The sequence below is a fragment of the Pelophylax lessonae genome (genome assembly GCF_965119305.1).
Source record: "Pelophylax lessonae genome assembly, chromosome: 2".
In the NCBI taxonomy this organism is placed as follows: Eukaryota; Metazoa; Chordata; class Amphibia; order Anura; family Ranidae; genus Pelophylax; species Pelophylax lessonae.
Window position 1 is genome coordinate 110066909 of NC_138769.1, and position 27542 is coordinate 110094450.

General features: G+C 45.8%; 1 protein-coding gene across 1 annotated transcript in view; it reads right to left on the bottom strand.

Annotated features, from left to right (window-relative positions):
* The window catches only part of FANCB (FA complementation group B), a 110533-nt gene that overhangs the window by 56701 nt on the left and 26290 nt on the right, over nucleotides 1-27542 (bottom strand). Inside the window, exon 4 of the mRNA XM_082246725.1 lies at nucleotides 12303-12372. Within this exon, the coding sequence (XP_082102851.1) occupies nucleotides 12303-12372 (70 nt within the window). The remainder of the gene's footprint in view (nucleotides 1-12302; nucleotides 12373-27542) is intronic.

The following is a 27542-nucleotide window of genomic DNA, read 5'->3' on the forward strand; positions in this document are numbered from 1 at the left end:
ACCCACCCAGCTCTATATCTATATAAATAAACCCTTTCGGACATTCCTTACAGTATACCTAGCCACTGGACTATAAATATTATTATTATTTGGACTATTCACATTAATAGCACATTAGCACGTATTTGTACTGTGTTTTTATTATATACCACTCGTTCTTTTTTAAAAAATTATATTTATACATATCAGTTCCACTAGCACTCCTAGCACTTTTATTACACTGTTCTATACAGTTGAGAATTGTTGCATGTGCACGACAACATTGCACTGATTTAGCACCTTATTTTTCTTAGCACTTTAATTGATTTGCACATTATAAGAGATTATTTATTTATTTGCAACAGTCACCTTATTTGAATATATGATTTATGTGTTTATTACGTTTTTAAACCTCACCTATAGGCAGCGCCATCACCCTACCCTTTATTCATACTATATTTAGTCTCCGGACTAAAACACAGGGCGGCTGCAGCCTATTCTTATTTAAAATTATTTATATTTTCACATTCATACACCTAGGTTACACATCCTTGTCTTATCCAAATAGAATTCCTTCGCGCGGAGTTTATACATTGTAATTCTGCTTTGTGCTGGCGATATGGGGTCGGGGTGGGCACTTTGTTTCACATTTTTTGGCAATGTACTGATATTCAACCCTTCTGGAACATGGTTATGTCATTACTATTCACTATTACTGTGTTACTAGTTTACAATTGCCTTTGGATCCGTTGCACTACCTGCTGGACCTTCCATTCCCCGGCATTCCCAAGTTAATAAATTGGCTTCCTTTATACTACTAGCAGCCAGGTGGGCTATTCCGCTTCATTGGCTCCAACGAAGCCCTCTACTGCGATTGGTTTTGGAGGTTCGGGGGATGGAACACCTTACTGCAATGGTCCATGATGAAGTGTCTAAATTGAATGCGGTTTGGGCTGAATGGGATCTTTATCATTCTAATTTGCATTAAGTTCTGTTGTCCTCCCTGAGGGTATGGTTTTCTGTTTACTTCCCCTTCCTTATGTTTCCATGCGATCTTAAGTGCCTTGTACTATTTTTCTTATCAATGCTGTTAATGTATTGTTCTATACATGGGGGCACCGTCCCTTGTTTTGTAATGTTGGGTTTTTGTTTTTTACCCTGATCTGTTCCTATTCATTGTACTCTTTTCTAAATAAAAAAAATTATAATTTAAAAAAAAAATGCAGAAAAGAAGGTAATTCAATGAATTAATTCTCTTTTAAACAGCAGCCTGCAAAACCTTGCAGCCAAAAAGTAGCATCTGAAGATGCCAACACATCTACCTTGTAGAATTTTGTGAATGTGTGCACAGACGACCAAATTGCTGTTGCAGAGTGCAATTGCCACCTTACAAACTTGTATCACTGACGCCTGATGGCGAAAAGCCCAAGAGGTCCTCAGCGCCCTAGTAGAATGCGCCTTCACAGGCAAAGGTGGAACATGACTCTTAATTGAATAAGCCTGTACCACCGTCTGCCTGACCCATCTGGATATGGTCTCAGTAGACGCAGCCAATCCTTTCCGAGGTCCGTCCGTGAGGACAAAAGCGAGCCTGATTTTCCTAAGGACTCAGTAGCCGCCAGGTAAACCCTGATTACCCTAACCACATCCAGGGAATGCAAGGAAAATTCTTTAGGATGCTTGGACTTAGGACATAATGTCTTCATTTAAATGCAAAACACGAGACCACCTTAGGAAGAAACGACTGATAAGCTTGAAGTACCACCTTGTCTCTATGGACCACCAGATAAGGTGAGCGGCAGGATAGAGCCGCCAATACCGACACTCTATGCACAGAGGCAATAGCCACTAAAAATGCTACCTCCTGTGACAGTGTAAGCAGAGGAATCTCCCTAATGTTTATCAAAGGAGGTTTTCTGAAGAACTGACAGTACCAGGTTAAGATCCCACGGAGGTAACGGGGACCTTATCGGGGGAGCGATGTGGTGAACACCCTGAATAAAGGTGCGACTCAAGGAATACGTGGCTAAAGCGCATTGAAAAAACACCAGCTAGAGCCAACACCTGGCCTTTGATAGTACCCAAGGCCAACCGCTCCTCCTCTTTGGAGGAAAGTCAACATCCCAGTCACTGAAAATAAACACGGAAGCACCTTAATGGATTCACACCATGCAATGTACAATTTCCACGTATGATGATAAATCTTTCGAGAGGTAGATTTTCTGGCCTTCAACAGTGTGGGAATCACAGTCAGAAAGACCCCTATTCTTCAATTCCTGGCTTTCAACAGCCACGCCGATAAGGCCAGCCATTGTAAAGCAGGATGGAAGAACGGCCCTTGAGACACCGGATCTTCCCTGAAAGGAAGCCTCCAAGGAGCAACAGTGACTAATCTCACCAGATCGGTGTACAAGACCGGCGAGGCCAGTCTGTAGCCACCAGAATTACTGGAGTCCCTTCCATCTCTATTCTGCGCAGAAGCCTTGGCAGCAGTTTTAGTGGGGGAAACGAATAGATCAGCCGATACTGTCCCCAAGGAGCCACTAGTGCGCCTGTGGCGTCGGCCAAAGGATCCCGAGAATGGGCTTCAAACCTCTGTACCTTCCTGTTGAGCCGAGAGGCCAACAGATCCACATCAGGAGTCCCTCACCGGACACACAGCAGGTGAAACACCTCCGGGTGAAGGGAATATTCTCCTTGATCCAACACCTGACGACTCAGGTAATCCGCCTGCCAATTCTCCACTCCGGGGATATGCACGGCAGATAGGGTTGGAACAAAGTTTTCTGCCCATATTAGGAACTTGGCCACCTCTCGAGCCATCAGGACACTCTTGGTGCCCCCTTGATGATTGACGTAAGTCAAGGCAGTGGCATTGTCTGATTGAATCCGAACCGGACACCCTCGAAGGCGATTTCTCCAGTGAATCAAGCAAAGCTTTATTGCTCTGAGTTCCAGAATATTGATCGGTAATCTGGACCCCTTTAGAGTCCAGGTCCCCTGGGCAAACATCTTTCCAAATACTTCTCCCCAACTGGACAGACTGGCATCTGTGGTAACCACGGTCCAATACAGGGGAAGGAATGGCTTGCCCTGACGTAGAGCCAGGGAGAGGAGCCACCACAGCAGAAAACTTCTCGTGTTTTTGGCTCAGATTGTCCAAAGATTTTGGATCCTTGCTCCACTTGACAAGAATATCTCCTTGCAGAGGTCTCATGTGGAACTGTGCGAATGGAACCTCCTTGAAGGTAGACACCATCAGGCCCAGCCTTCACATGCAAGTCCATAGAAAGGACCGTTTGCTGGATAACAGCAGGCGAATCTCCCTCAGCAATTTTTGCAGTTTGTCCAGAGGAAGAAACACCCTCGCTGAAGCGGAGTTCAGAGTCAGTCCCAGATAATGCAGTTTGGCGGGTAGGACTAGAGCAGATTTCTTGCAGAGTCCATACAGTGATGGTTAAGTCAGTCAGCAAGGCTAAATGGGAGTCTGCTCCTAAGAGGAGATCATCCAGGTACCCCAGTATCGCAATCCCCCGCTGTTGCCAAAACTTTGGTGAAGACCCTGGGAGCGGAGGCGAGACCAAAGGGTAACGCCGCGAATTGATAATGCTCCTCGCCTTCAACGAAGCAAAGGAAACGCTGGTGTCCAGCGTAAATAGGGATGTGAAGGTAGGCGTCCTTGATATCGATAGAGGCCAAAAGGTCTCCTTGGTGTAGGGACGCCACTACCATGCAAATGCACTCCATTCAAAACTTCTGTACCCGCACAAAGTAGTTCAGAGCCTTGAGATCCAAGATAGGACGCACTAGCCTTCATTCCTGGGCACAGTGAACAAAAGCGTTCCCGAGAGGGAACAGACTCAATCACCCCTGCAACAGCAAATCTTGTACCACCTCTCGTAGATCCCTTAACCGGTTGGAGATAGGCGTAGATCGGGTGGCCAGAATCTGTCCAATGGGCGAGACCTGGAACGGTTTGTGGACCCACTCCTCTTGAATCAAGAAGGTCCATGGTTCCAGAAAAAACTAATACGTACCCCCCACCCCAGTTACGGGTGAGGGCTTAACTGCAAAACTGGAGGGGCCTGCTCTCGGGTTACCTGACTACGTCTTCTAGGAACCCCCAGATGATCTTAATGTCTTCGATCCTTCACCTGCGGCCTGAGGCACGAAAGGGCCACTTGTATGCTGAAAAGGAGGGACCCCGTCGTGATGAGGTGCCTTGCCCTGAGCAGATTGATGAAGAAGAGTACTCTTCCCACCAGTAAGTCCCTTGATAAGTTCGTCCAAAGAAGAACCAATTAAGCGATCCCCTGTAAAGGGCAGGTCTGACAGAGCTTCTTGTAAGCCTAGTCCGCAGACTAGCTTTTTAGCACCACCATGCGTCTCATGGTTACCCCTACCGCAGATACTCTAGCCGCATCTAAAAAGACGCATCACATATACATTTTAAACCTTGGACCATTTTGTCCACCAGTTCGGCAACGTCCGGGGGAAACTGTCTCATGTCAAAATCACTCTTCAAGAGCTTTGCCCATTCCATAATGGTCTGGCACACCAGAGCGATGTAAGTGGCGGGACAGTGTATCATCCTTCTACCAACAGGGTCTTTAAAGACCGGAGACTCCTCCACCAAAATCACAGTGGATTTGTTCAGTCTGGAGACTGGGTGGTTTACCTTCGGTGGAACGGTCCATTTTTTGATCACAGCATCCGCAAAGGGATAGTGTCTCGTGAAACGCTTCGGCACCACTAACGTGTTTAGGGCGCCCCCACTGTTCACAATTGTTGACAATTTTATCAAAAAGTATGGACAAGGGAAAACCCTGACCGACTCTGGGTTTTGCGGGGGCCAAAACACACCTGCGCCAAAATCCCAGCAGGGAACTAGGCCCTTACTCCTGACTAGGCAGAAAAAACTGAATGCCTATAGCAGAGTGAGTGGGTGTATACCCCAAGGGACTGCCCTATAGGCGTTGTAAATATTTTTCCTGCCTAGTGTCCTACTCCTGTAGGAGGCAGCATAACTTAATGGTTAAGAAGAATATGGTGCTGCGTCTGTCAATGAACTATAGAAAAAAAGGATTTTTAATACAGAAATGTTGGCTTACTGAAAAGTACGCCAATGTACAGTATAGTTTGCACTCAATACTTGGTAAGGGCTCCTTTTGCATAAATTACTGCATTAATGCGGCGGGCATGGAGACGATCAGCCTGTTGCACTGCTGAGGTGTTATGGAAGCCCAGGTTTCTTTGATAGCGGCTTTCAGCTCATCTGCATTGTTGGGTCTGGTGTCTCATCTTCCTCTTCACAATATCCCACAGATTGGGGTTTAGGTCAGGCGAGTTTGCTTGCCAATCAAGCACAGTGATACCATGATCATTAAACCAGGTATTGGTACTTTTGGCAGTGTGGGCAGGTGCCAAGTCCTACTGGAAAATGAAATCAGCATTTCCATAAAGCTGGACAGCAGAGAGAAGCACAAAGTGTTCTAGAATTTCCTGCTAGAGGGCTGCGCTGACTTTGGATTTGATAAAACACAGTGGACTAACACCAGCAGATGACATGGCTCCCCAAATAATCACTGACTGTGGAAACGTCAAACTGGACCTCATGCAACTTTCTGTACCTTTTCACTCTTCCCCCAGACTCCGGGAGCTTGATTTCCAAACGAAATGCAACATTTTCTACAGCCCAAATTTCAATCTTCTGTTGGACTGGGGCTGAAATGAAGGTATTAATGACCCTTAGCACATCTGACCAGAACCCCGTAATAGTAGGGCACAACCAAAAAAAGTGAGAGAAATCCAGCTGTGATTGACCACATCTTCAGCACTACATAAGCTCTATGTACAATTTTGAACTGAATCAATCTATCCCGCATGGAAACTAATATTTTGAATGGGAGGTCCCATATGTCATCCCAATCATCATTATCTAAATGTGGTGCATCATTTAGCCACTTCGTTCTTAGAGATTCTAGGGAAGTCTAAGCGACTGATACCAGATGGATATACAGTATCTCACAAAAGTGAGTACAGCCCTCACATGTCTGTAAATATTTTATTATATCTTTTCATGTGACAACACTACAGAAATGACACTTTGCTACAATGTAAAGTAGTGAGTGTACAGTTTGTATAACAGTGTAACTTTTCTGTCCCCTCAAAATAACTCCACAGAAAGCCAATAATGTCTAAACCACTGGCAACAAAAGTGAGTACACCCCTAAGTGAAAATATCCAAATTGGGCCCAAAGTGGCAATATTTTGTGTGGCCACTATTTTTTTCCAGCACTGCCTTAACCCTCTTGGGCATGGAGTTCACCAGAGCATCACAGGTCACCACTGGAGTCCTCTTCCACTCCTCTATGACGACATTATGAAGCTGGTGGATGTTAGAGACCTTGCGCTCTTCCATGTACTGTTTGAGGATTCCCCACAGATACTCAATAGGGTTTAGGTCTGGAGACAAGCTTGGCCAGTGCATCACCTTTACCCCCAGCTTCTTTAGCAAGGCAGTGGTTGTCTTGGAAGTGTGTTTGGGGTCGTTATGTTGGCATACGTCTCTGAAAGGAGGGTATCATGGTCTGCTTCAGTATGTCACAGTAAATGTTGCCATTCATGGTTCCCTCAATGAATTGTAGCTCCCCAGTGCCAGCAGCACTAATGCAGCCCCAGACCATGACACTCCCACCACCATGCTTGACTGTAGGCAAAACACACTTGTCTTTGTACTCCTCACCTGGTTGCAACCACACACTCTTGACACGATCTGAACCTAATAAGTTTATCTTAGTCTCATCAGACCACAGGACATGGTCCCAGTAATCCATGTACTTAGTCTGATTGTCTCCAGCAAACTGTTTGCGGGCTTTTTGTGCATCATCCCTTCTGGGACGACAGCCATGCAGACCAATTTGATGCAGTGTGCAGCATATGGTCTGAGCATTGACAGGCTGGCCCTCCACCCCTTCAACCTCTGCAGCAGTGTTGGCAGCACTCATATGTCTGATTCCCAAAGACCACCTCTGGATATGACGCTGAGCATGTGCACTCACCTTCTTTGGTCGGCCATGGCGAGGCCTGTTCTAATTGGAACCTGTCCTATTAAACCGCTGTATGGTGTTGGCCACTGTGCTGCAGCTCAGTTTCAGGGTCTTGGCAATTTTCTTACAGTCTAGGCTTTATGTAGAGCAACAATTCTTTTTTTTCCCGAATCTTTAGAGATTTCTTTGCCATGAGGTGCCATGTTGAACTTCCAGTGGCCAGTATGAGAGAGTGATAACACCAAATTTAACACACCTGCTCCCCACTGACACCTGAGACATTGTAACACTAACGAGTCACATGACACTGGGGAGGGAAAATGGCTAATTGGGCCCAATTTGGACATTTTCATTTAGGGGTGTACTCACTTTTGTTGCCAGTGGTTTGGACATTAAAGGCTGTGAGTTATTTTGAGGGGACAGAAAATTTACACGGTTATATAAGCTGTACACTCACTACTTTACATTGCAGAAAAGTAATTTCTTCAGTGTTGTCACTTGAAAGGATATACTAAAATAGAGATACTGTAAATATGGGAGGTGGGATTCTCCGTACAGTAGCCAATAAATACCTGCTCAAGGTCTGACTTGATTAACAAGAGAGGCCTGTGAAAACTGGCTATTAAAGGCATGGGAGAGGTGATGCTAACTAAAGTTATGAGTAGGAGGTACATTAATCTCTGCTGATAGGCAGGCTAAAGGGCGTAGGGAACCCTGATCCACAATCTGGGAAATACATATGATTTTGTACTTGGTCTACACAAACGAATCTGGCAACATAAAAACGTAAGGTAAGGAGGGGTTCCTTCAGGGGTTCCTTCATAAGGACGTCATTAGGTGACACTGCCGTGTCTGGGTAATTTTCACAAGCCAAACCCACTTTCCAGGCCCTGATCGTTGTAATCATAGATGGGGTTAATGCACAGGGGGCCACGGAATATGAGAGCCTGTAGGGCCTCCAGGGATCCAACAACTGCCGTCTCAAGCATAGTGGACGAGTTAGTCAGATCCGGGGACAGCCATCAAGCAGCGGTGACCAATTAGGTGGCCAATAAATATTTATGGGGTCTGGAAAGGCTAATCCCCCCTGCAAATAGTGTGAGCAGTTTGTATCGTGGGGAGCAAGGGCCCCATAAAAAAGGCAGAAAAAATTTGATTCAGGCGGGTATAAAGGGATTTTGGAATCCACGCAGGTGAGTGACAGAAAAGGTAAATGAATTTAGGGGAGTATTTTCATTTTTATTAAACTTATTTAGAGAGAGGGGCAGCAACTTCCATGCCTTCAACTGACACATAACATCCTGTATTACTAGGTCAAAATTAAGGGGAATATAGACAGGGGCCTGCCGAGAAACCCAGACCCCAAGGTATTTGAAGTGCTCAACCCACTGGAGAGAGAGATCTGTAGAAGTGGAGGCTTGGGCCCCAGGTTCAATGGGGAACAGTAAGGACTTAGTCCAGTTGACCCTGAGCCCAGTGAAGGTAGAGTAGGAGTTCAATACCGAATGTGGGGCGAAGAGCGAAGAGCCTCAGCAACTGGTTATATGGCAATAGCAAATAAGGTCAGAGAAAGGGCAGTCCTGACGAGTACCCCTGTGTAGAGTGAAGGGTGATGACAGACTGCGTGACGCACGCAAAACGCGTCAACGCGACACGCTGTGCCCCACACATCCACCAAGCCAAGCCTGAGCTTATCTCCTCTGCGGATTTAGACACCAGCATTTCATCTCAGAACACTTCCGGGTTGAGGACAGGAAGTGATGCCGCTCTGAGGGATGGTGCCTGCAGCCTTGGTCTGGTGTACAGGATCTGGGGAAAAACACAAGGCTGAAACATCTGTACAGCCACAATAGAGGCATGAGAGTATGTGGAACAAGCACCTGCTGGAGCATCCGTGGCACACTGAGGGATCGGTAAGAAAGTTTTCAGCTCTGTAAGAGCTCTGCATTTGCGGTATCTGACTGTGTTGCAACATATAAGAGATAATTCATCAAAACCGCACCGCCCCCCTGTCCCCCTCTCCCCTCTACAATTTTCAATTGGTCCCATCTTTGCCTCACTGCTTACATCCATTTAAGCCGCCCTTCCACCCACCCGTTGATTCAGCTATAACCTGCTGTTTTCATCAGACTTTCACTGCCCCTGTCTTCAGGACTCTGCTCACCAAAAGGACTTTCCCTAGCTCTTCATATCAGTGCCCCAGAGATATCTACTTGCAATATTCACCTTGAGGTCTGCTACTTGGTTATTCAAGGTCCGAGGTTTTCATTCAAGGGTGTTATGCCCTACACGTACATTGTTTGCGGTCCTTCAGTTGATACCGATGAATGGTCAATTCCTGTTAATATAGGAGGAACAAGACGCCTACAATACATCAATGCATTAGATGCCTGAAATGGCTGATCTTAGTAACTTTGTTTGATTCCCCAATATTTAGTTTTTTATGTCCTTGCATGAAGAGCTTGTTCCCTATTCCGCATCAATTTGAGTATTAAGCTATTGGCATGCATGCACCCATTCCATGTCTTGGAAGCAGTGACACACAGTCTGATCAAGGACCTGTCACTCCCATCCATGAGAACCGGTGCTTTTGGCTTGAGTGGTTGAGTGGGGCCCTTTGCATGTGTGTTAGTGTGAGCGTATGTGCTATTTCTGCCACTTTTGCGGGTTTCTAGGTCTGTATCATCTGCTTCACACAGCATATGATTTTTATAAAGTTTTTGTCTATTGAGCTACCAATAAAATTTGTTTTATTTGCAGTTGATAACCAGAGTTGAGCCTTCATTTTCTGCAGCCTATTCAAGGTGATTGTCTATAATCCCTAACCCTTTATTTTTCTGATGACAGACTACCCTCAACCTTACCGAGGCAGTTGGACCTTTGTAGAATACATTGAGCCAGTTTATGAAACATAGGGGGAATCCCATCCTATGGAGGGTCTCCCTTAGGAAAGGCCGCTCGACGGTTTTGAAGGCCTTTTCCATATCCAGAAAGGCCACCACCCTGGAGCCCTGTATAGAATGCGGTGAGTGTATATTTGTAAACAACCTGCAAAGATTAAGGCTAGGTTTCCACTAGTGCGGCTACGAAGTCGTGCTACTTCTAGCACGACTTCGTAGCGAAAGTAAACTGCGGCTTCAGTGAGACTTGTCCCTCATATATAGAGGGAAGTCGCACTGAAGACGGCTCAAAAGTACTGCACGAACTACTTTTGAAGTCGCCGCAACTGAAGCCGCGGCAGTGAAAAGGGGCCCCATTGAAAACAATGGCTTTTGACTTGCTGTGCGACTTGACATGTGTCAAGTCGCACCGCAAGTCGCACTAGTGGAAACCGAGCCTTATGTCTGTAGAATAAAAGGTCATAAATCCGGTTTAGTCTGAATCAATCACAGTAGGAAGCAATTTTTGCAACCGCAGTGTGAGGAGTTTGTTCAAAATTTTAAATTCATTGTTCAGCAGAGCGATGGGTCTGTATGAGGCACATAAATTTGGATCTTTAGAGGGCTTATAAATCAAAACAATGTGGGCGTGGCTCATAGATGGAGGTAATGCCCCCACTGCTAGGCAATGAGAGTATAAGGCAGCCAGTATAGGTGCTAAGAGTGTACTGTGTGTTTTATATAAGTCTATGGGGAGACGATTTGGGCCTGGTGCCCTACCCTACGGAAAAGAGCAGATGGTTTTTGCCACCTCATCAGCCGTGAAAAGGAGTTCAGTGTGGAATGTTCAGCATCTGTGAGCCAACCAAAAGCCACCTGATTCAGCATAGGAGCCAAGGCGTGAGGATAAAAATCTGTGGGTAGTGTGGAAGTATAGAGGACATCAATGACTAGGAATTGCCTCAAGATATCCTCCTGAGTAAAGGCTATAACCCTGGTAGGGAGTTGTATTTCAGGTATAGTGGTAATGGGCTGGACATGTTGCGCTAGAAGAGCCAAAAAACAACCGTTTTTATCACTCTGTTCAAAGACCGTTTGCTTGGCGTGATATTGAGCAAGACGAGTGGGCTCAGCCATATGTAGATTAAGTGAAAACAATTAACTTTTTGATGATATTCTAATTTTATGAGATGCACCTGTAGAACACATCTTGTCCCAAAATATAACATGCACGTACTGCAGCACACTATTCAATTCCAGTGTAATGGGAATGAAAAAACTGGCTTCAGCTCAAATCCCAGCCCATCGGACACACCCCTCTGACATGTTTCACCCCCATTGGGCTCTACAATCAGCATCCAGTTGTTATTATCAAAGGTTAACAAACTGAAGTTAGAATTTGATTGGTTACTATGTACAGCTGCACCAGATTCTGTGTGCACCGGTTTTAGTAAATCTCACCCTATATGTCATATACCAACCCAAGCCTTGACCTAGAACAATAAATTAAAGACATTACATATTATCTGCAGAAAATATTGGTAAAATAGGCTATAGAGCAAGAAAAAGGCCAGAAAATAAATCATTACTATGTAAATTGCCCTAAGTTAAAGAGGTTGTAAACCGATAATTTTTTTTTTCTTTTCTTTACATCCTGAAAGATAAAGACATAATGAGCTAGTATGCATCGCATACTAGCTCATTATCAAATACTTACCTTAGAACGAGCCCTCGCCGCGCCGCTCTCTTACCTCTATGACGGGCGACATGTACAGTCGCCCGTCTTCCGGGATCGCGGCATCCGGCCATCTGATTGGCCGGAGCCGCGGTGACGTCACTCCCGCGCGCGGGAGCCGACGGTCACGGCACAGGGCTCTGAAGGAACGGCACGATCTGCCGTTTCTTCAGAGCGCATGCGCCAGTGACGTCACTGGCTGCATCAAATGTAAATATCTCCTAAATGGTACATGTTTAGGAGATATTTACAGTACCTATAGGTAAGCCTTAACATAGGCTTACCTATAGGTACAACTTCCTGAGGAGGGTTTACTTCCTCTTTAAAGAGCAGGTCCACCTTTACAGTGTTTCATCCTATAACATACCTGCTAAGCCTACCTCACTTTCTTTCCTCTTCTTTTTTCCTCTCAAATTTTGTTGGTTCCCAAGTGTTATCAGTACACATACAAAAGTGGTTAGAAATACTCTTAACTCATTGTAACAGGATAACAACTGTGTATGTAAGAATATTTTTCTTAAAATCCCCACACAAGTGACATTTTAAAGTGTTAAGTACCAAACCATACAAATAACATACTGTAAATATATGGAACAAAGTGTACTTGTACATCAAATGTTTTCACATTTCATAAAAAAAAATATGTACTTATGATCGAACCTGTAATCTTGCTTCAAGAGTCTGTACCATTAGAGAATGATTTTCATGGTATTGACTTTCAGTGATTTCTCTGGCATCAACCTGAAATGAATAAAAAAAATATATGATTGTTGTACTTACCGTAAAATCCTTTTTTTTTTTTTTTTTGGAGTCCATTGAAGGACACGGTAAGTCTAAAACTTTCGGGTTATGCCATAGTCTACAGGAGAACTGAACCTTGGCTAACAAAACTGTACTCCAGCCCAGAATAACCCCTCCAAATACCAGCATGCTTCCATTTTGTAGCAAAGCAGTACCAAAAGCATGATCATAAACACAAAGGGATGGGCCCGGTGTCTCTCAATGGACTTCAAAAAACTGAATTTTTGTAAAATCTTACCTGTAAAATTCCTTTTTCTGAGTCCTCCGACAGTCGCCGCCACTTCATATTCATCACTAATGGGGTTATTGACCTTTGCTCCGCAGGAGTAGCTAGGCAACAAAATTTGTTAATATCAAAGCTTTTAGCATATCCCACCCCTAGGGGGTGGTCCCCTCAGTCAATACCTCCCTGCTTCCTGCATTCCCAACTCAGTTTCAGTAGCATAGCAGTAGAGTACATAAACAAACCCCAAAAGAGGGGCGGGGGCGGCGACTGTCGGAGGACTCAGAGAAAGGAATTTTACAGGTAAGATTTTACAAAAATTCCGTTTTCTCTTACGTCCTCCGACAGTCGCCGCCACTTCATATTCATCACTAATGGGGATGTCCCATAGCAGTGTAGACATGAGGGGTGGGAAAAAACGTAGCCGCGCCTAAAGCAACGCAGTACCCACATCAGAGAAAGGAACCTTACCAAAGTAAGAGAACCAACTGGGCAACAGGAAAAAAACGTGCTCAACAGGAGCAACAACCCAGGAAAACAAGTAACCTAGGGATAAAGACATCCCAACAGCCAAGGACCCAAAAAAAGGGACCCTAAGGCACTGCCGCACTAAGAACTTTGCGGCCAAAGGAAGCATCCGCCGATGCCTGAACATCCACCTTGTAGAATTTGGAGAAGGTGTGAACTGACGACCAAGTCGCCGCCTTACACACCTGGGCTACAGAAGCCTGATGACGATAGGCCCAAGACGTACTCAGAGACCTGGTAGAGTGCGCCTTCACAGGGAAAGGAGGAACCTTCCCCTTCAAAGCATAGGCTTGCACAATGTTCTGTCTGATCCATTTGGCGATGGTCGCAGCCGACGCTGCCATGCCCTTCCGAGGACCCTCTGGAAGAACAAAAAGAGAATCAGACTTGCGAAAGGATTTCGTCGATGACAGGTAAACCCTGATCGCCCGAACAACATCCAAGGAATGCAAAGCCACCTCCCTTGGATGCTTAGGCTTCGCGCAAAGCGAAGGCAAGACAATGTCCTCATTGAGGTGAAATTCCGAGATCCTCTTCGGAAGAAAAGAAGGGTTAGGTCGTAAGACCACCTTATCCAAGTGAATCACCAAGTAGGGAGAGCTGCAGGACAAGGCCGCCAGCTCCGATACCCTGCGAGCCGAAGTGATCGCCACCAAAAAGGCAACCTTCTTGGACAATAGAGACAACGAGATCTCCCTGATCTTCTCAAAGGGAGCATGTTGCAACACGGACAGAACAAGGTTCAAGTCCCATGGAGGTAAAGGGTCCCTCCGAGCAGGGGCCAAGTGTCGCACCCCTTGAACAAAGGTGCTAACCAAAGAATTAGACGCCACAGGGCGTTGAAAGAGAACGGCCAGCGCAGAAATCTGACCCTTAATCGTGGCCAACACCAAACGCTGGTCCACGCCCGTTTGAAGGAAAGCCAACACTCTCGATACCGAGTACGAACGAGGGGAATACCCCCTGGACTCACACCAGGCAAAATACGCCTTCCAAGTACGGTAGTAAATCTTCCCCGAAGAGGCTTTTCTAGCCTTGATCAAAGTGGGAATGACCTCAGGGGAGAGACCCCTATCCTTCAGGACCTGGCTTTCAACAGCCAGGCCGTTAAAGCCAGCGACTGTAAAGCAGGATGGAAGATCGGTCCTTGAGACAGGAGATCTTCTCGAAGAGGCAGACGCCACGGAGCGTCGACCGCCAGATTCACGAGGTCTGCGTACCAAGACCGGCGAGGCCAGTCTGGCGCCACCAGAATCACCGTGTGCGGTTCCGAGCCCAACCTGCGAAGGAGCCTCGACAGCAGCTGAATCGGTGGAAAGGCATACATCAGACGATACTGATGCCAGGGCGCCACTAACGCATCTGAGGCGTCTGCCCGAGGATCGCGCGTCCTTGCCACGAACCTTTCCACCTTGTTGTTTAGACGAGACGCGAACAGGTCCACATCTGGGGAGCCCCACTTCGCGCACAACATCTGAAAGACATCCGGGTGAAGGGACCATTCTCCCTGGTCCAGGGTCTGGCGACTCAGATAATCCGCCTGCCAGTTCTCCACCCCCAGAATGTGAACTGCAGATATCGCCGGGACGTGCGTCTCGGCTCAAGACGGAATGTCGGCTACTTCCCGAGCCGCTCGGGCACTCCTGGTGCCCCCTTGGTGGTTGATGTAGGCCACCGCTGTGGCATTGTCTGTCTGCACCCGAACCGGACGGCCCTGAAGCCTGTCCGTCCAACGCAGAAGGCAGAGATTTATCGCTCGCAATTGCAGAATGTTGATCGGAAGGGAGGATTCCTCCTCCGACTAAGTTCCCTGGGCGGACAGAACGCCCAGAACACCACCCCAGCCCGACAGGCTGGCATCCGTGGTGATCACCGTCCACGACAAAGGACGAAAGGACTTGCGCCCCGACACCGCCGGGGACTGGAGCCACCACAAAAGACCTCTTCGGGTGAGGCGGCTCAACGAAATCCGCAGATCCAGAGATTGCGGACGCCCGTCCCACTTGGCCAGGATCTCCACCTGAAGATCCCGTGTGTGAAACTGGGCAAAGGGAATCGCCTCGAAAGCCGAGACCATCAATCCCAGACACCTCATACATGTCCGGAGGGACGAGCACTGATTGTCCCTGAGGGACCTGACTTCGTCCTGAAGTGTCCGGAGCTTGTCTTCCGGCAGGAAGACCTTCGCTTGAACAGAGTCCAGTATCATCCCCAGGGAGGGAAGACGAACTGACGGACACAACGTTGACTTTGGCAAATTTCTCGTCCAACCGAACTCCTGCAGAGTCTACATCGTGATGGACAGGTCGTTCACCAGGCCCTGACTGGTTGCAGACCGAATCAAGATATCATCCAGATACCCCAAGACAGAGATGCCCTGGGCTCTCAATAAAGCCAGGACCGTCGCAAGCACCTTGGTGAAAACCCGCGGAGCCGAAGCGAGACCAAAGGGTAAACGCCACGAATTGGAAATGATCCTCCGCAATGGCGAATCGAAGGTACCTCTGGTGACCCTCGAAAATGGGAATGTGAAGATACGCATCCTTCAAATCGATGGAGGCCATGAATTCCCCCGGAACCAGGGCAGCCACCACCGAGCGCAGGGATTCCATGCGGAACTTGCGAACCCGCACAAAGTGGTTCAGAGCTTTCAAGTCCAGAATCGGACGTACCTTGCCCTCCTTTCTAGGCACAGTGAACAGATTGGAATAGAACCCCCGAAATCTGTCCCGATGAGGCACCGGAACCACCACTCCCTGGGCCCTCAGGTCCCGCACTGCCAGGTGCAGATCCTGCAAGCGCTCCGGAGACAGCTGAAGGTTTGAGGGGAAAAATCTGCCCGCCGGCCGAGAGAGAAACTCGATCTTGTAACCAGATTGAACGATTTCCTGAACCCACCTGTCCCGATTGAAGGGTTGAAGAAAACCGAGCAAACGTCCCCCCACCCCAGAACTGGGTGAGGGCGTCCCTTCAGGCCGTATTGTTATGGGCAGCGGACCCGGACTGGCCGGACTGGGAGCCTTGGCCCTTGAAGGGCTTGCCCTTATAGTGCGACCGAAAGGCACGAAAGGACCCCTGAGAGGGCCTAAACGAGGTATTCTTCTTACCACGAACAAACTTATTCTTGTGAGTTTGGGGCAAGAGAGTGCTCTTACCCCCAGAAATTCCCTTTATCAGAGTATCCAAAGATTCGCCAAAAAGGCGAGATCCCGCGTAGGGCAAATTAGCTAAAGTCTTGCGAGAAGATTGGTCAACAGACCAACATTTCAGCCATATCAGGCGACGGTTCAATACCGCCACACTTGAAAGACGCGCAGCCAAAGGGACCAAATCTAAGTCCGCATCACACAAATACATGACACCCTGATGAATTTGATCCACCATAGCCAAAGTTGTCGGCGGGGCAGAGTCAGCCACCAGGGTGCGCCTGAGCACCTGCGTCCAATCCGCAATAGCCTGGGCTGCCATAAAGGAAGCAAAAATAGGCTTCAGCATAGAACCAACCGTATAAGCAACCGTATAAGCATGACGGGTCAGAGACTCCAATCTCCTGTCCGTCGGGTCCCGGAACACCGGGGTATCCTCAGCAGGGATCGCAGTGGATTTATTCAAAACCGCCGCCGCGTGATCCACCTGAGGCGGCACACACCAACGCTCATCAGTGGTGGGTGTAAATGGATAACGCAGTTTGAACCTACTCGGCACAGCAAAAGGCTTCTTTAAATTGCGCCATTGCTCATCAACCGCGCGCTGAAATTCAGCAGAGCAAGGAAAAACCTGCAATGTTTTGCGTTTCCTTTGCATCCCATAAGAGGACATCAAAACAGGAGGACACGGTTCATCCTGCAAATGCAGCGTTTGCTTGATAGAAGCAACCAACTCATCCATGAGTGCAAGCTCTTCAGACGAGCCAGGGGGAGAATTATCAACCCCTTCTACCCCAGCCTCCCCCTCAGACCCCACAAGGTCTAGAGATGAGTGAGACCCTGAGAAGGGCACTCCAGCCATAGCAGCCCCATCGCCCTCCGAATCAGAGGAAATAGACACTCTGGGCCGTTTGGTGGATCGATCAGCCACCAGCATCTGCACCTGAGCAGCCAAGTTCGCCACAATAGTAGCCAGATCAGCCCCCTCGGGGGATGCAGCAGCCCCTTAGCCCCCCACCAAGGTGGGAGGAAACTTGCAATCCTGAGAATCCATGCCCCAGCAAAAGTAGAAAAAAAGGAGTACCGTCCCTTTAAGACCGCGGCGAGCGTAGCCCACCGCACCCTACTGAATACACCGACCCCCACAGGGATAAGAACACTGGGCAAGGAATACAGGAAAAGGAAAGGTAAAAACCTGGAGAGATCACACAGGCTGCTGCCACCGATCGCTGTCCCAGAGCAAAAGGAAGTGATGCAATGACTGACCGCCCTATAAAGCCTATGTAAGGCTACACAAACATGGCCGCTAGGCTGAGGATTCCTTAGGCAAAGAGAAAATGGCGCCGACATGTGGCCTGATCGATCGCCGCCAAAATGGCGGCGTTTGGCGCCAAAACGCCGCGCCGTACCACACAGGACTGGTCACCATAAACTTGCCGCAAAAAAATGGCGGGTCGCAGCAGCAATCGCCGCACAGCATGCCTAAGCCCAAACTGCTTCATGCATTCACACAGCAGAGCGGGAGAGCCCCCCCCCCCTCGCAGCCCACAGACAGGCAGCCATTCCACACAGGAATCTGACAGGGAGCTCCGCATTTACACAGACATGCAGGGTCACACAGTCCCAGACTGACACCCAAATAGACAGGTCCCCACATAGATTTACACTTACCAGTCCGGATGGCGTGGGGAGCTTTCTCCAGCGACCAAACCGCTGCACTGAGGACAGGGAGTGTCGCAGCCAGGATGCAGTGGAACTGCGGTGCGAAACCGCAATGGCGCCCAGTGAGGTAGCCACCTCACAGATAGCATCCCTGCAGCGAACAGGGATGGGTCGTTCAATATGCCAGGGAAACCTGCGCTGAACGCTCGATGGCAGGCTGGGAAGCCCCTGGCCCTGAACCCTGGGATCCAGGGTAGCCAGTCCGAGACCCAGCTCCGCACGATCATCTTCATCCGAAGAAGCGAACTAATGCTGAAAATTAACAGCTAAGTAAAAGAAAGAGAAAAAGACTCAAAATAAAATCAAAAAGAGAATAGAGGCTGAGACTGAGAGCCCCAGCACAGGAACAGCCAGCCTACTCCTAAGCTAGGCATTAGAAACTGAGTTGGGAATGCAGGAAGCAGGGAGGTATTGACTGAGGGGACCACCCCCTAGGGGTGGGATATGCTAAAAGCTTTGATATTAACAACACGAAGAAGAAAATGGATGGTACAACAAACGTTGTCCAAGCATATGTTGGCGGACTTTCGAGGCACACACTGAGTAAGCACACTTATTATTTTAAAATAATTGCTTTTTATTAAGAAAATTTAAAAGAAACAAAGAGCACTTTACAAATGTTGACAAAAATGTAGTTTCTTGTACATTCAAAGTTGATATGCACGCATTGTTGACAATAGGTGAGGGTTACAGTTGTGATACAAATCTGATAGGGTCAACGCGTTTCGCATTTACGCTTCCTCAGGACCTTAGATGATTTGGTAACCTCTTAATAAAACAAAAGCATATCATACGTTACTTTTTCACATATACACATGTATATACATACATCTGCAATAATATTTTACATACATAAATATTCATTGTATATGCGTGTGTGTCACTACATAGCCATGGGAGCAATAGAAGAGCGGATAAACCCACCTCCTCAACGTGCAGTGCATCATACTGTTCGACCGGGGGCTAGGCTCGATGGAAGGAGGCACCTCGGACCATAACCACCTGGATTGGTAGATTGTCAGGTAACGTTTATATAGATTTCTTTGTTATTTTTGATTATTTTTTGAAAAATTAGCGTCTATTATATGATACTCTAAATATATTTGATGGATATGGGAAGAGATAGGACGGCTGGGTAGAGGATGATACGTGGATCAATTGAGCGTCTTACACCTTAATATAAACAGTATGTTGATATTTATATTCTAACAGATTCTTCAGTTCTGATATAGTATATGTTTCTCTTTTTTCCTCAGGGTATATAAGTGAACATATTTGATGTTATTCTGTGAGATAGATATATCATACCATAGAAAAGAATAGGATAAGGAAAGACAGGGAAGGGAAATTAGAAGGAAAGAAAAAGAAGAAAAATGGGGGGGGGGGGGGGAGAAGGGAGAAAGAGAAGGGAGGAAGGAAGGGAAGGGAAAAGGGGAGAGAAGTGGGTAGAGGAAAGGAGGGGGGATAAGGGATGAGGAGAGGTAGGAAAAAATGGGATGAGGAGAAGGGGAACGGGGGAAAATAAATGGTGTGCATATATATAGTCACGGATATATGGTGTAATTTAGATATACCTTATAATATTTTATCTCTATGCGCTCCAAGGTAACAAAAAAGAGAGTATAAAGATATCAGTGCGGGTCCAAGAATTTAATTTATATCAGATCCTATAGTCCCCTTAGACCCACTATTCTTTTGGGGGGGAGGGAGAGAGGAGATTTTTTGTACTTACAATTCACTTATATTCTTATGCATCAAAAAATGGAGGTGTCCTTGTTATGGACAATCTCTGATGGCTTGCTATTAAAGGAGATTAAACAGTCCCGCATCCAGCTGGTAATAGTAAGAAGGTCCCCTCATGCTAAAGATAGAAGGTAGAAATATAATCTGTTGGTGTTGACTATGCTAATAAATGATACAGATTATCTTCAAGATAGGCTATATGTTCTAACTCTCTTTCACATGGAAAGTCAATGTACTCACATGTTGCTTTGTCCACACTCGTATCCCAGCCGCCATATCCTATTCCCTGGTGGTTTAGTGGTCTAAATAGGTCCCACACACCGGCTGCTAATCAGCACAGGTGTTCGGCATTGGCCGCGGCGCACCGGATGTGCGTCATCGGTCGCCGCCGGAGATGACGTTCATCAGAACGTATCTCATGTCGGAAGTGGGAGGGGGCCAATGGAAGCGCCATCAGATTATATTTCTACCTTCTATCTTTAGCATGAGGGGACCTTCTTACTATTACCAGCTGGATGCGGGACTGTTTAATCTCCTTTAATAGCAAGCCATCAGAGATTGTCCATAACAAGGACACCTCCATTTTTTGATGCATAAGAATATAAGTGAATTGTAAGTACAAAAAATCTCCTCTCTCCCTCCCCCCCAAAAGAATAGTGGGTCTAAGGGGACTATAGGATCTGATATAAATTAAATTCTTGGACCCGCACTGATATCTTTATACTCTCTTTTTTGTTACCTTGGAGCGCATAGAGATAAAATATTATAAGGTATATCTAAATTACACCATATATCCGTGACTATATATATATGCACACCATTTATTTTCCCCCGTTCCCCTTCTCCTCATCCCATTTTTTCCTACCTCTCCTCATCCCTTATCCCCCCTCCTTTCCTCTACCCACTTCTCTCCCCTTTTCCCTTCCCTTCCTTCTCTTTCTCCCTTCCCCCCCCATTTTTCTTCTTTTTCTTTCCTTCTAATTTCCCTTCCCTGCCTTTCCTTATCCTATTCTTTTCTATGGTGTGATATATCTATCTCACAGAATAACATCCAATATGTTCACTTATATACCCTGAGGAAAAAAGAGAAACATATACTATATCAGAACTGAAGAATCTGTTAGAATATAAATATCAACATACTGTTTATATTTAGGTGTAAGACGCTCAATTGATCCACGTATCATCCTCTACCCAGCCGTCCTATCTCTTCCCATATCCATCAAATATATTTTAAGGTAATTAGGATTTTTGTTATAGAGTATCATATAATAGACACTAGAATTTATTTTTCAAAAAATAATCAAAAATAACAAAGAAATCTATATAAACGTTACCTGACAATCTACCAATCCAGGTGGCTATGGTCCGAGGTGCCTCCTTCCATCGAGCCTAGCCCCCGGTCGAACAGTATGATGCACTGCACGTTGAGGAGGTGGGTTTATCCGCTCTTCTATTGCTCCCATGGCTATGTAGTGACACACACGCATATACAATGAATATTTATGTATGTAAAATATTATTGCAGATGTATGTATATACATGTGTATATGTGAAAAAGTAACGTATGATATGCTTTTGTTTTATTAAGAGGTTACCAAATCATCTGAGGTCCTGAGGAAGCGTAAATGCGAAACGCGTTGACCCTATCAGATTTGTATAACAACTGTAACCCTCACCTATTGTCAACAATGCCTGCATATCAACTTTGAATGTACAAGAAACTACATTTTTGTCAACATTTGTAAAGTGCTCTTTGTTTCTTTTAAATTTTCTTAATAAAAAGCAATTATTTTAAAATAATAAGTGTGCTTACTCAGTGTGTGCCTCGAAAGTCCGCCAACATATGCTTGGACAACGTTTGTTGTACCATCCATTTTCTTCTTCGTGTTATGTAATATTAGGATTATGGCATCAAAGGGGCAGCTCCCAATTCGTATTTGATATTAACAAATTGTGTTGCCTAGCTACTCCTGCGGAGCAAAGGTCAATAACCCCATTAGTGATGAATATGAAGTGGCGGCGACTGTCGGAGGACGTAAGAGAAATAGGATTTTAGGGTGAGTACAAAAATCCTTTTTTTCTCATCCATTAAGGGACACAGGAAGTCTTTAGACTTCAGGACACAGAAAAGCAGTCCAACTTAGAGGTCAGCAACACAACAAACGTACGTTGACAATCCCACGAAAGTGACAGAGAACTGTTGACTTCCTGTTGACTCAAAAAAATATTTTATAACCAAAAGATGACATCAGATTGGGCTGCAACATCCACTTGGCAGAACTTAGAGAACACATGAATAAGAGACCATAAAGTTGCCTTACAAATCTTGGAAATGATCGCTTGATGCCAAAAAAGCTCAAGAAGAAGCAGTCACAGATCTAGCAAAGTGCACCTTGAGAGGTAAGGCTGGAAGCTGATCCTTGAGACGATACCCTTAGATGATGATCTGCTTGAGCCACCTAGAGATGTTAGGAGAAGAAGTTTGTGCACCCTTACAGAATCTATCCAGATTACAAAGAGGAATTCCTGTAAGAAGCAGTAGTTGAAAGACAGACTCTCACAACCCAAACCTCACCCAGACCATGGAGGGAAATTTAGTGAACTGAAGTAGAACAGAAGGAAGGGAGAACAATATCCCGCTTGAGGTGAAGGGTAGAAACTTCCTTAAGAAAGAAGGAAGTCATAGGCCTCAAAACCCTCTTGTTCTTATGCAAAAGCAGAATTGATGTTTTGAAGGGTAAATCTACCAGTTCAGATACTCGCCCAGCAGAGGCGATGGCTACAAGAAACCACCGTGGCAATATCTGACTGAATCCAGATTAGATAATCCTCCGGAAGAATAGTCCAAAAGCTGCAGAGACATCCAAATCATCCGACGTTCCAGGATGCTGATCAAAACACCAAACTCCTCTGATGACCAAGTCTCCTGCACCAACAAGGTGCCTAGGTCTCCTACCCAACCCAACAGGCCGGTGCCCAACATGAGAATCCTCCTGTGGCTTTTCTTCACCCCATAGCCAGCTGCCTATCCACTAGGCCATGGGTGCTCAACCTGTGGCTCTCCAGCTGTTGCAGAACTACATATCCCATAAGGCATTGCAAGGCTGACAGGTAGAAGCATGACTTCCAAAAGCAGAGGCATGATGGGACTTGTAGTTCCGCAACAGCTGGAGAGCCACAGGTTGAGCACCCATGCACTAGGCCATGGCCAATCTGGTCCTCAAGATAGACAAATCACTCTGCCTACAGACAGGATTAAAGTGTAGGTAGTTTTGGTTAGAATGGAGAGGGATTGGAAGACCTGTCAGTTTTTATTGGTGTTTGTGCCCCAATAGGGATACTCACCCTCCCTATTTATCCTGTTTATTGTTATCATTGAAAGTGAAAGTAAAAGAAAATTCAGAATTTTGGGTTGACATCAGAACAGTAATAGAGGGAAAATATTCCAATGGGGACACTAGTTTTGGTGACCCAGGTGACACCCCAGGATTTTCTCACTTTGGAGGTATTTCCTCTAACTTCCTTTGGCTTTGAAATCTTTTAGCTATGGCACAGGAAGTAAATGGATATTTCTCCTATGGGACACAGGTGGCTAAAAAAACCTGACAGGGGTTATAACCCTCCCTTACTCTATCAAAAAAAAAAAAAAAAGACGTTTTGCCTTTAGATACATGTTAACTTTTCTCAGGCAACAGAAAGTTACAGTGTAGAGGTTGGAGTCAAACTGGGCCAATCAACTGTTTGAAAAGAGACTACCATCAGATCGAGAAATTAGACATACAAGAGGCATGTGAGACATACATAAGCAGAGAATCGGAAGGCACCTGGACTCAAGAGTTCAAATCAGAGACAAAGAGTGTCAATTTTCTCCTGTGGAAGGAACTGTCTGGCCTGAGCTGTGCCCAGGCCTAGATCCAGATACCCCAAACAATGAGCCCTTTTATACAATGGGGGTTCAGGATCAATCCAAATTGCTGTAACATCTGAATGTTAACATCACATTGTTCAAAAAAGCCCACACTGTCTGTTATAGGTACCCCTGTATCCCACAAAGGGGATGCCATGAGAACACTACAGAGCTAGTCAGGGGAGCAGCACCTTGGTGCATATGAGTGTCTGAAAGGCAAAGCCACAAACTGTTAGTGCAAGGACCCCATTGCTAACTGTAAGAGTTGCTGATATGCCTGAATGAAGGTGACTTGTAGTAGGTCCTTGATGTCCACAGAAGCCAGAACATCTCCCTGGTAAAGGGAGTTGATGACAAATTCGGTAGATACTTTGAAGGCTTTTTAAACTCAAACGAATACATTTAGAGCTTTGAGATCCAGACTGGGGTGAATGTCTCCTTTGGGCTTGGAAACAGTGAACATGATTAAAACCATTGGAACCATTCTGCCACAAAAACTGGAGAAATGACAGCTTTATCAAGAAGAACCAAGAGGGTTTCATGGAGGGCTGTAAATCTTTGCAGTGACACAGGAAGGTTGAAATGAGAGAACAGGGCAGGGAGCAAAACTACTACTGGAGAGCCTTGAGAAAGTCACATGACCAGTGATGAAACTAGTCAAGCCAAACAGGAAGTGCGAATGGAATGCATGGTAAGGTGATGCAGATTTCCTTATTTTTCTTAAGGGGCCAGCGTATTGAAAACCTACAAGCCATATATTCACGTGCACAGCACAAAGTACACTTTTTCCCCCTCCTATCTCCATGGAAGCCCAATAGGGAGGAAACGCGTCAGAGCGAAGGAGTCGCCGCACCGTCAATCACAACAGCCGCGGCTTGCACTGCAGGCAGCCGCCGCTCTCCACAGAACTTGTATCTTCATTTTTTCCTGTAAGTGCAATCTTTACTTTTCTAATAAATGTGATAAAAGGTAATGCACTATTAGTCTCTTCCCTCATTTTCATGGTGCACCTTATATGAGTGTCAGTCCGAGAGAAGAACCAGGAAACACCAGGAGTCCCTCATTTACGTATCCAGAGAGTCTACACTCATTACATGTTTGGAAACAGTGGGATCTGGTAAGCAGCTCCCCCTCCCCTGTCACACACGAGGGTGGATTCCAACATAGCACTCCCTTTGGTTATCTACAGAGGTCCCTTTGGATTCATATTCTGTCTATCTGCCCTAAATCTACTTAAAGCTGGTAAGCGGTGAATTCACCAGGTGATGGGATTTTCACGTCACGTTCGTTGATTTGCAGCTGCACTTGGTTTTCTCACGGCCACCAGTGATTATTTTTGGAATTTACATGAACACTGGACTTCATTTGCACATTCATCTATTTAGCTTTTTTTCTGGTGGAGTTGTTCACGGAAAACATATTGATTTGCAAGAGAAACCAAAGACTTTGTTCACTCACATTTTCATTTGTTTTAAATTGTTTCAAATTGTTTGTACACTATTTTGTATGCATGATTGACATTGTTCATTTTATTGCAATTTAGTAGCGCACCAGACTTTTTTACACACTTTTTCTTTTGAATGAATAAAATGTAAATCTTTCAATACGGTAACACACGATGATGGCCTTTTTTTTTTCTATTTGAACCTTGTTTGCAGGAGGATCTATCTTAATGAAGCAGAAGCAACTGGTGAAGCAGACAATATCATATACCTGTGGATTTGCCCCCAGGGTGGGGAAAACGTGCAGTGACCGTCTGAGGGCTAACATGGAGGTGAGTGCATAGGATTGCTTATAGTGGATATCACATGGTGCAGTGTGTTTGGATACATATTTGTATGAAGCAGATTTTTTATTTTGCAAACTTTTTATTGAGAAAATAATAGAATTTTTTGCAAGAACTTACTGTAATTTTTTTTTCCCTGAGTCCTCTGACAGTCGCCGCCCACTCATACAATCTGCACTTCTGGGTATTGGTCTTATCCACAGGAGTAAGCTAGGCATAAGATTTTGTTAGAAAACATTCACAAAACCTTTGTAGACACACACCTACAGGGGGCTTTCCCTCTGGTCCAATACCCACCCCCAGCTAGCAGCATTCCCAAATCAGTTTGGTAGCAAGCAGTATAGAGATCCATGAACCCCAAAAGAGGGGTGGGGGGCGGCGACTGTCAGAGGACTCAGAGAAAATAATTTTACGGTAAGTTCTTACAAAAAATTATATTTTTTCTTACGTCCTCTGACAGTCGCCGCCCACTCATACAGTCTGCACTTCTGGGACGTCCCAAAGCAATGTAAATGTGAGGGGTGGGAAACGTTACCGTCAAAAAGGCAACGCAGCACCCAGGTCAGAGAAAAGAACCTTATCTGAACCAGAAAGGTAAAATACTGGGTAACAGGAAAAGCTCAACAGGAGTGAACAAACCCAGGAAAACAAAATAACCAAGGGGAAAAAAACCCCAACAGAAGGAGACAGGCTAAAACCGCCATGTCTCCCCTAAGGCATTGCCGCACTCAGAACTTTGCGGCCAAAAGAGGCATCTGCCGATGCCAGAAAATAAAGTTAGTAAAATTTTGTAAAGGTATGAACGGACGACCAGGTCGCCGATTTGCACACCTGAGACACCGACGCCTGATGGCGGAAGGCCCAAGACGCACTAACCGCTCTGGTAGAGTGCGCCGTGACAGGGAAAGGTGGAACCTGATCCCTAAGTGAATAGGCCTTTACAAGCGTCTGTCTGATCCATTTGGAAAGGGTTGCCACAGACGCAGCCGTACCCTTCCGAGGTCCCTCAGGAAGGACAAAAAGAGAATCCGACTTTCTGAAGGATTCAGTAGATGATAGGTAAACCCTGATTGCCCAGACCACATCCAAGGAATGCAAGGCAAACTCCTTAGGATGCTTAGGCTTCGTACACAGCGAAGGCAAGACAATGTCCTTGTTGAGATGAAAATCCAACACCACCTTCGGAAGGAAGGACTGATGAGGTCGTAAGACCACCTTAGCCCTATGAACAACCAGGTAGGGGGAGCGGCAAGATAGGGCCGCCAACTCCGACACCCTGCGAGCAGATGTGATCGCCACCAGAAAGGCAACATAATAATGATTCCTAAGTATTTAAAGCAGGATACCACCCGAAGGAGACTAGGGGGTTCACCCACTACCATAGACTGGGCATCGAAAGGCATCAGCGCTGACTTCTGTCAGTTGATTTTCAGACCAGAGTAGGTGCCAAAACTGTCAATAATTTGCATTGCTGCCTGTAGTGAGGTGGAGGTGTCCCACTAATTTATTATTTCTCACCTCATGTCTATGTGAATGACATGTTCAACAACTAGACAATATCAAATGGCAGTGTCCATTTTAAGATATTTGCAAATAAACCCAATGTAGCATCTGTTTTTTTTTTTTTTTTTAAGTCTTCAGTTTACTACTACTTTAACAGAAGCAGACAAAAACATTATACTGGTATCTTTGATCTCTATGTTTCTTTTTTCTAGTAAAATATACCACTTTCTATTCGACTTAGACAGAGACATTTCACCTTATGTAATATTTACATTGGCCGCTTACTTACTTACTAAACGCTTACTTTACCACACGTGTTGTAACTGTACCCATTATCTACCAATCCTGCACATTGTTTCCGTGTTTGTCTTTCACACTACACTAGATACATGACAGCAACAGATAATGCAAAAGATAATGCTTACTGTGGAGACACTATCTACAGAACACTGTGCAATATACCCTGCCTACAGGCAAATCTGTTCATTTGACTGGTGGAAATGAAATGTGATATTGTGCTAAACCAAGGAAATGTTCT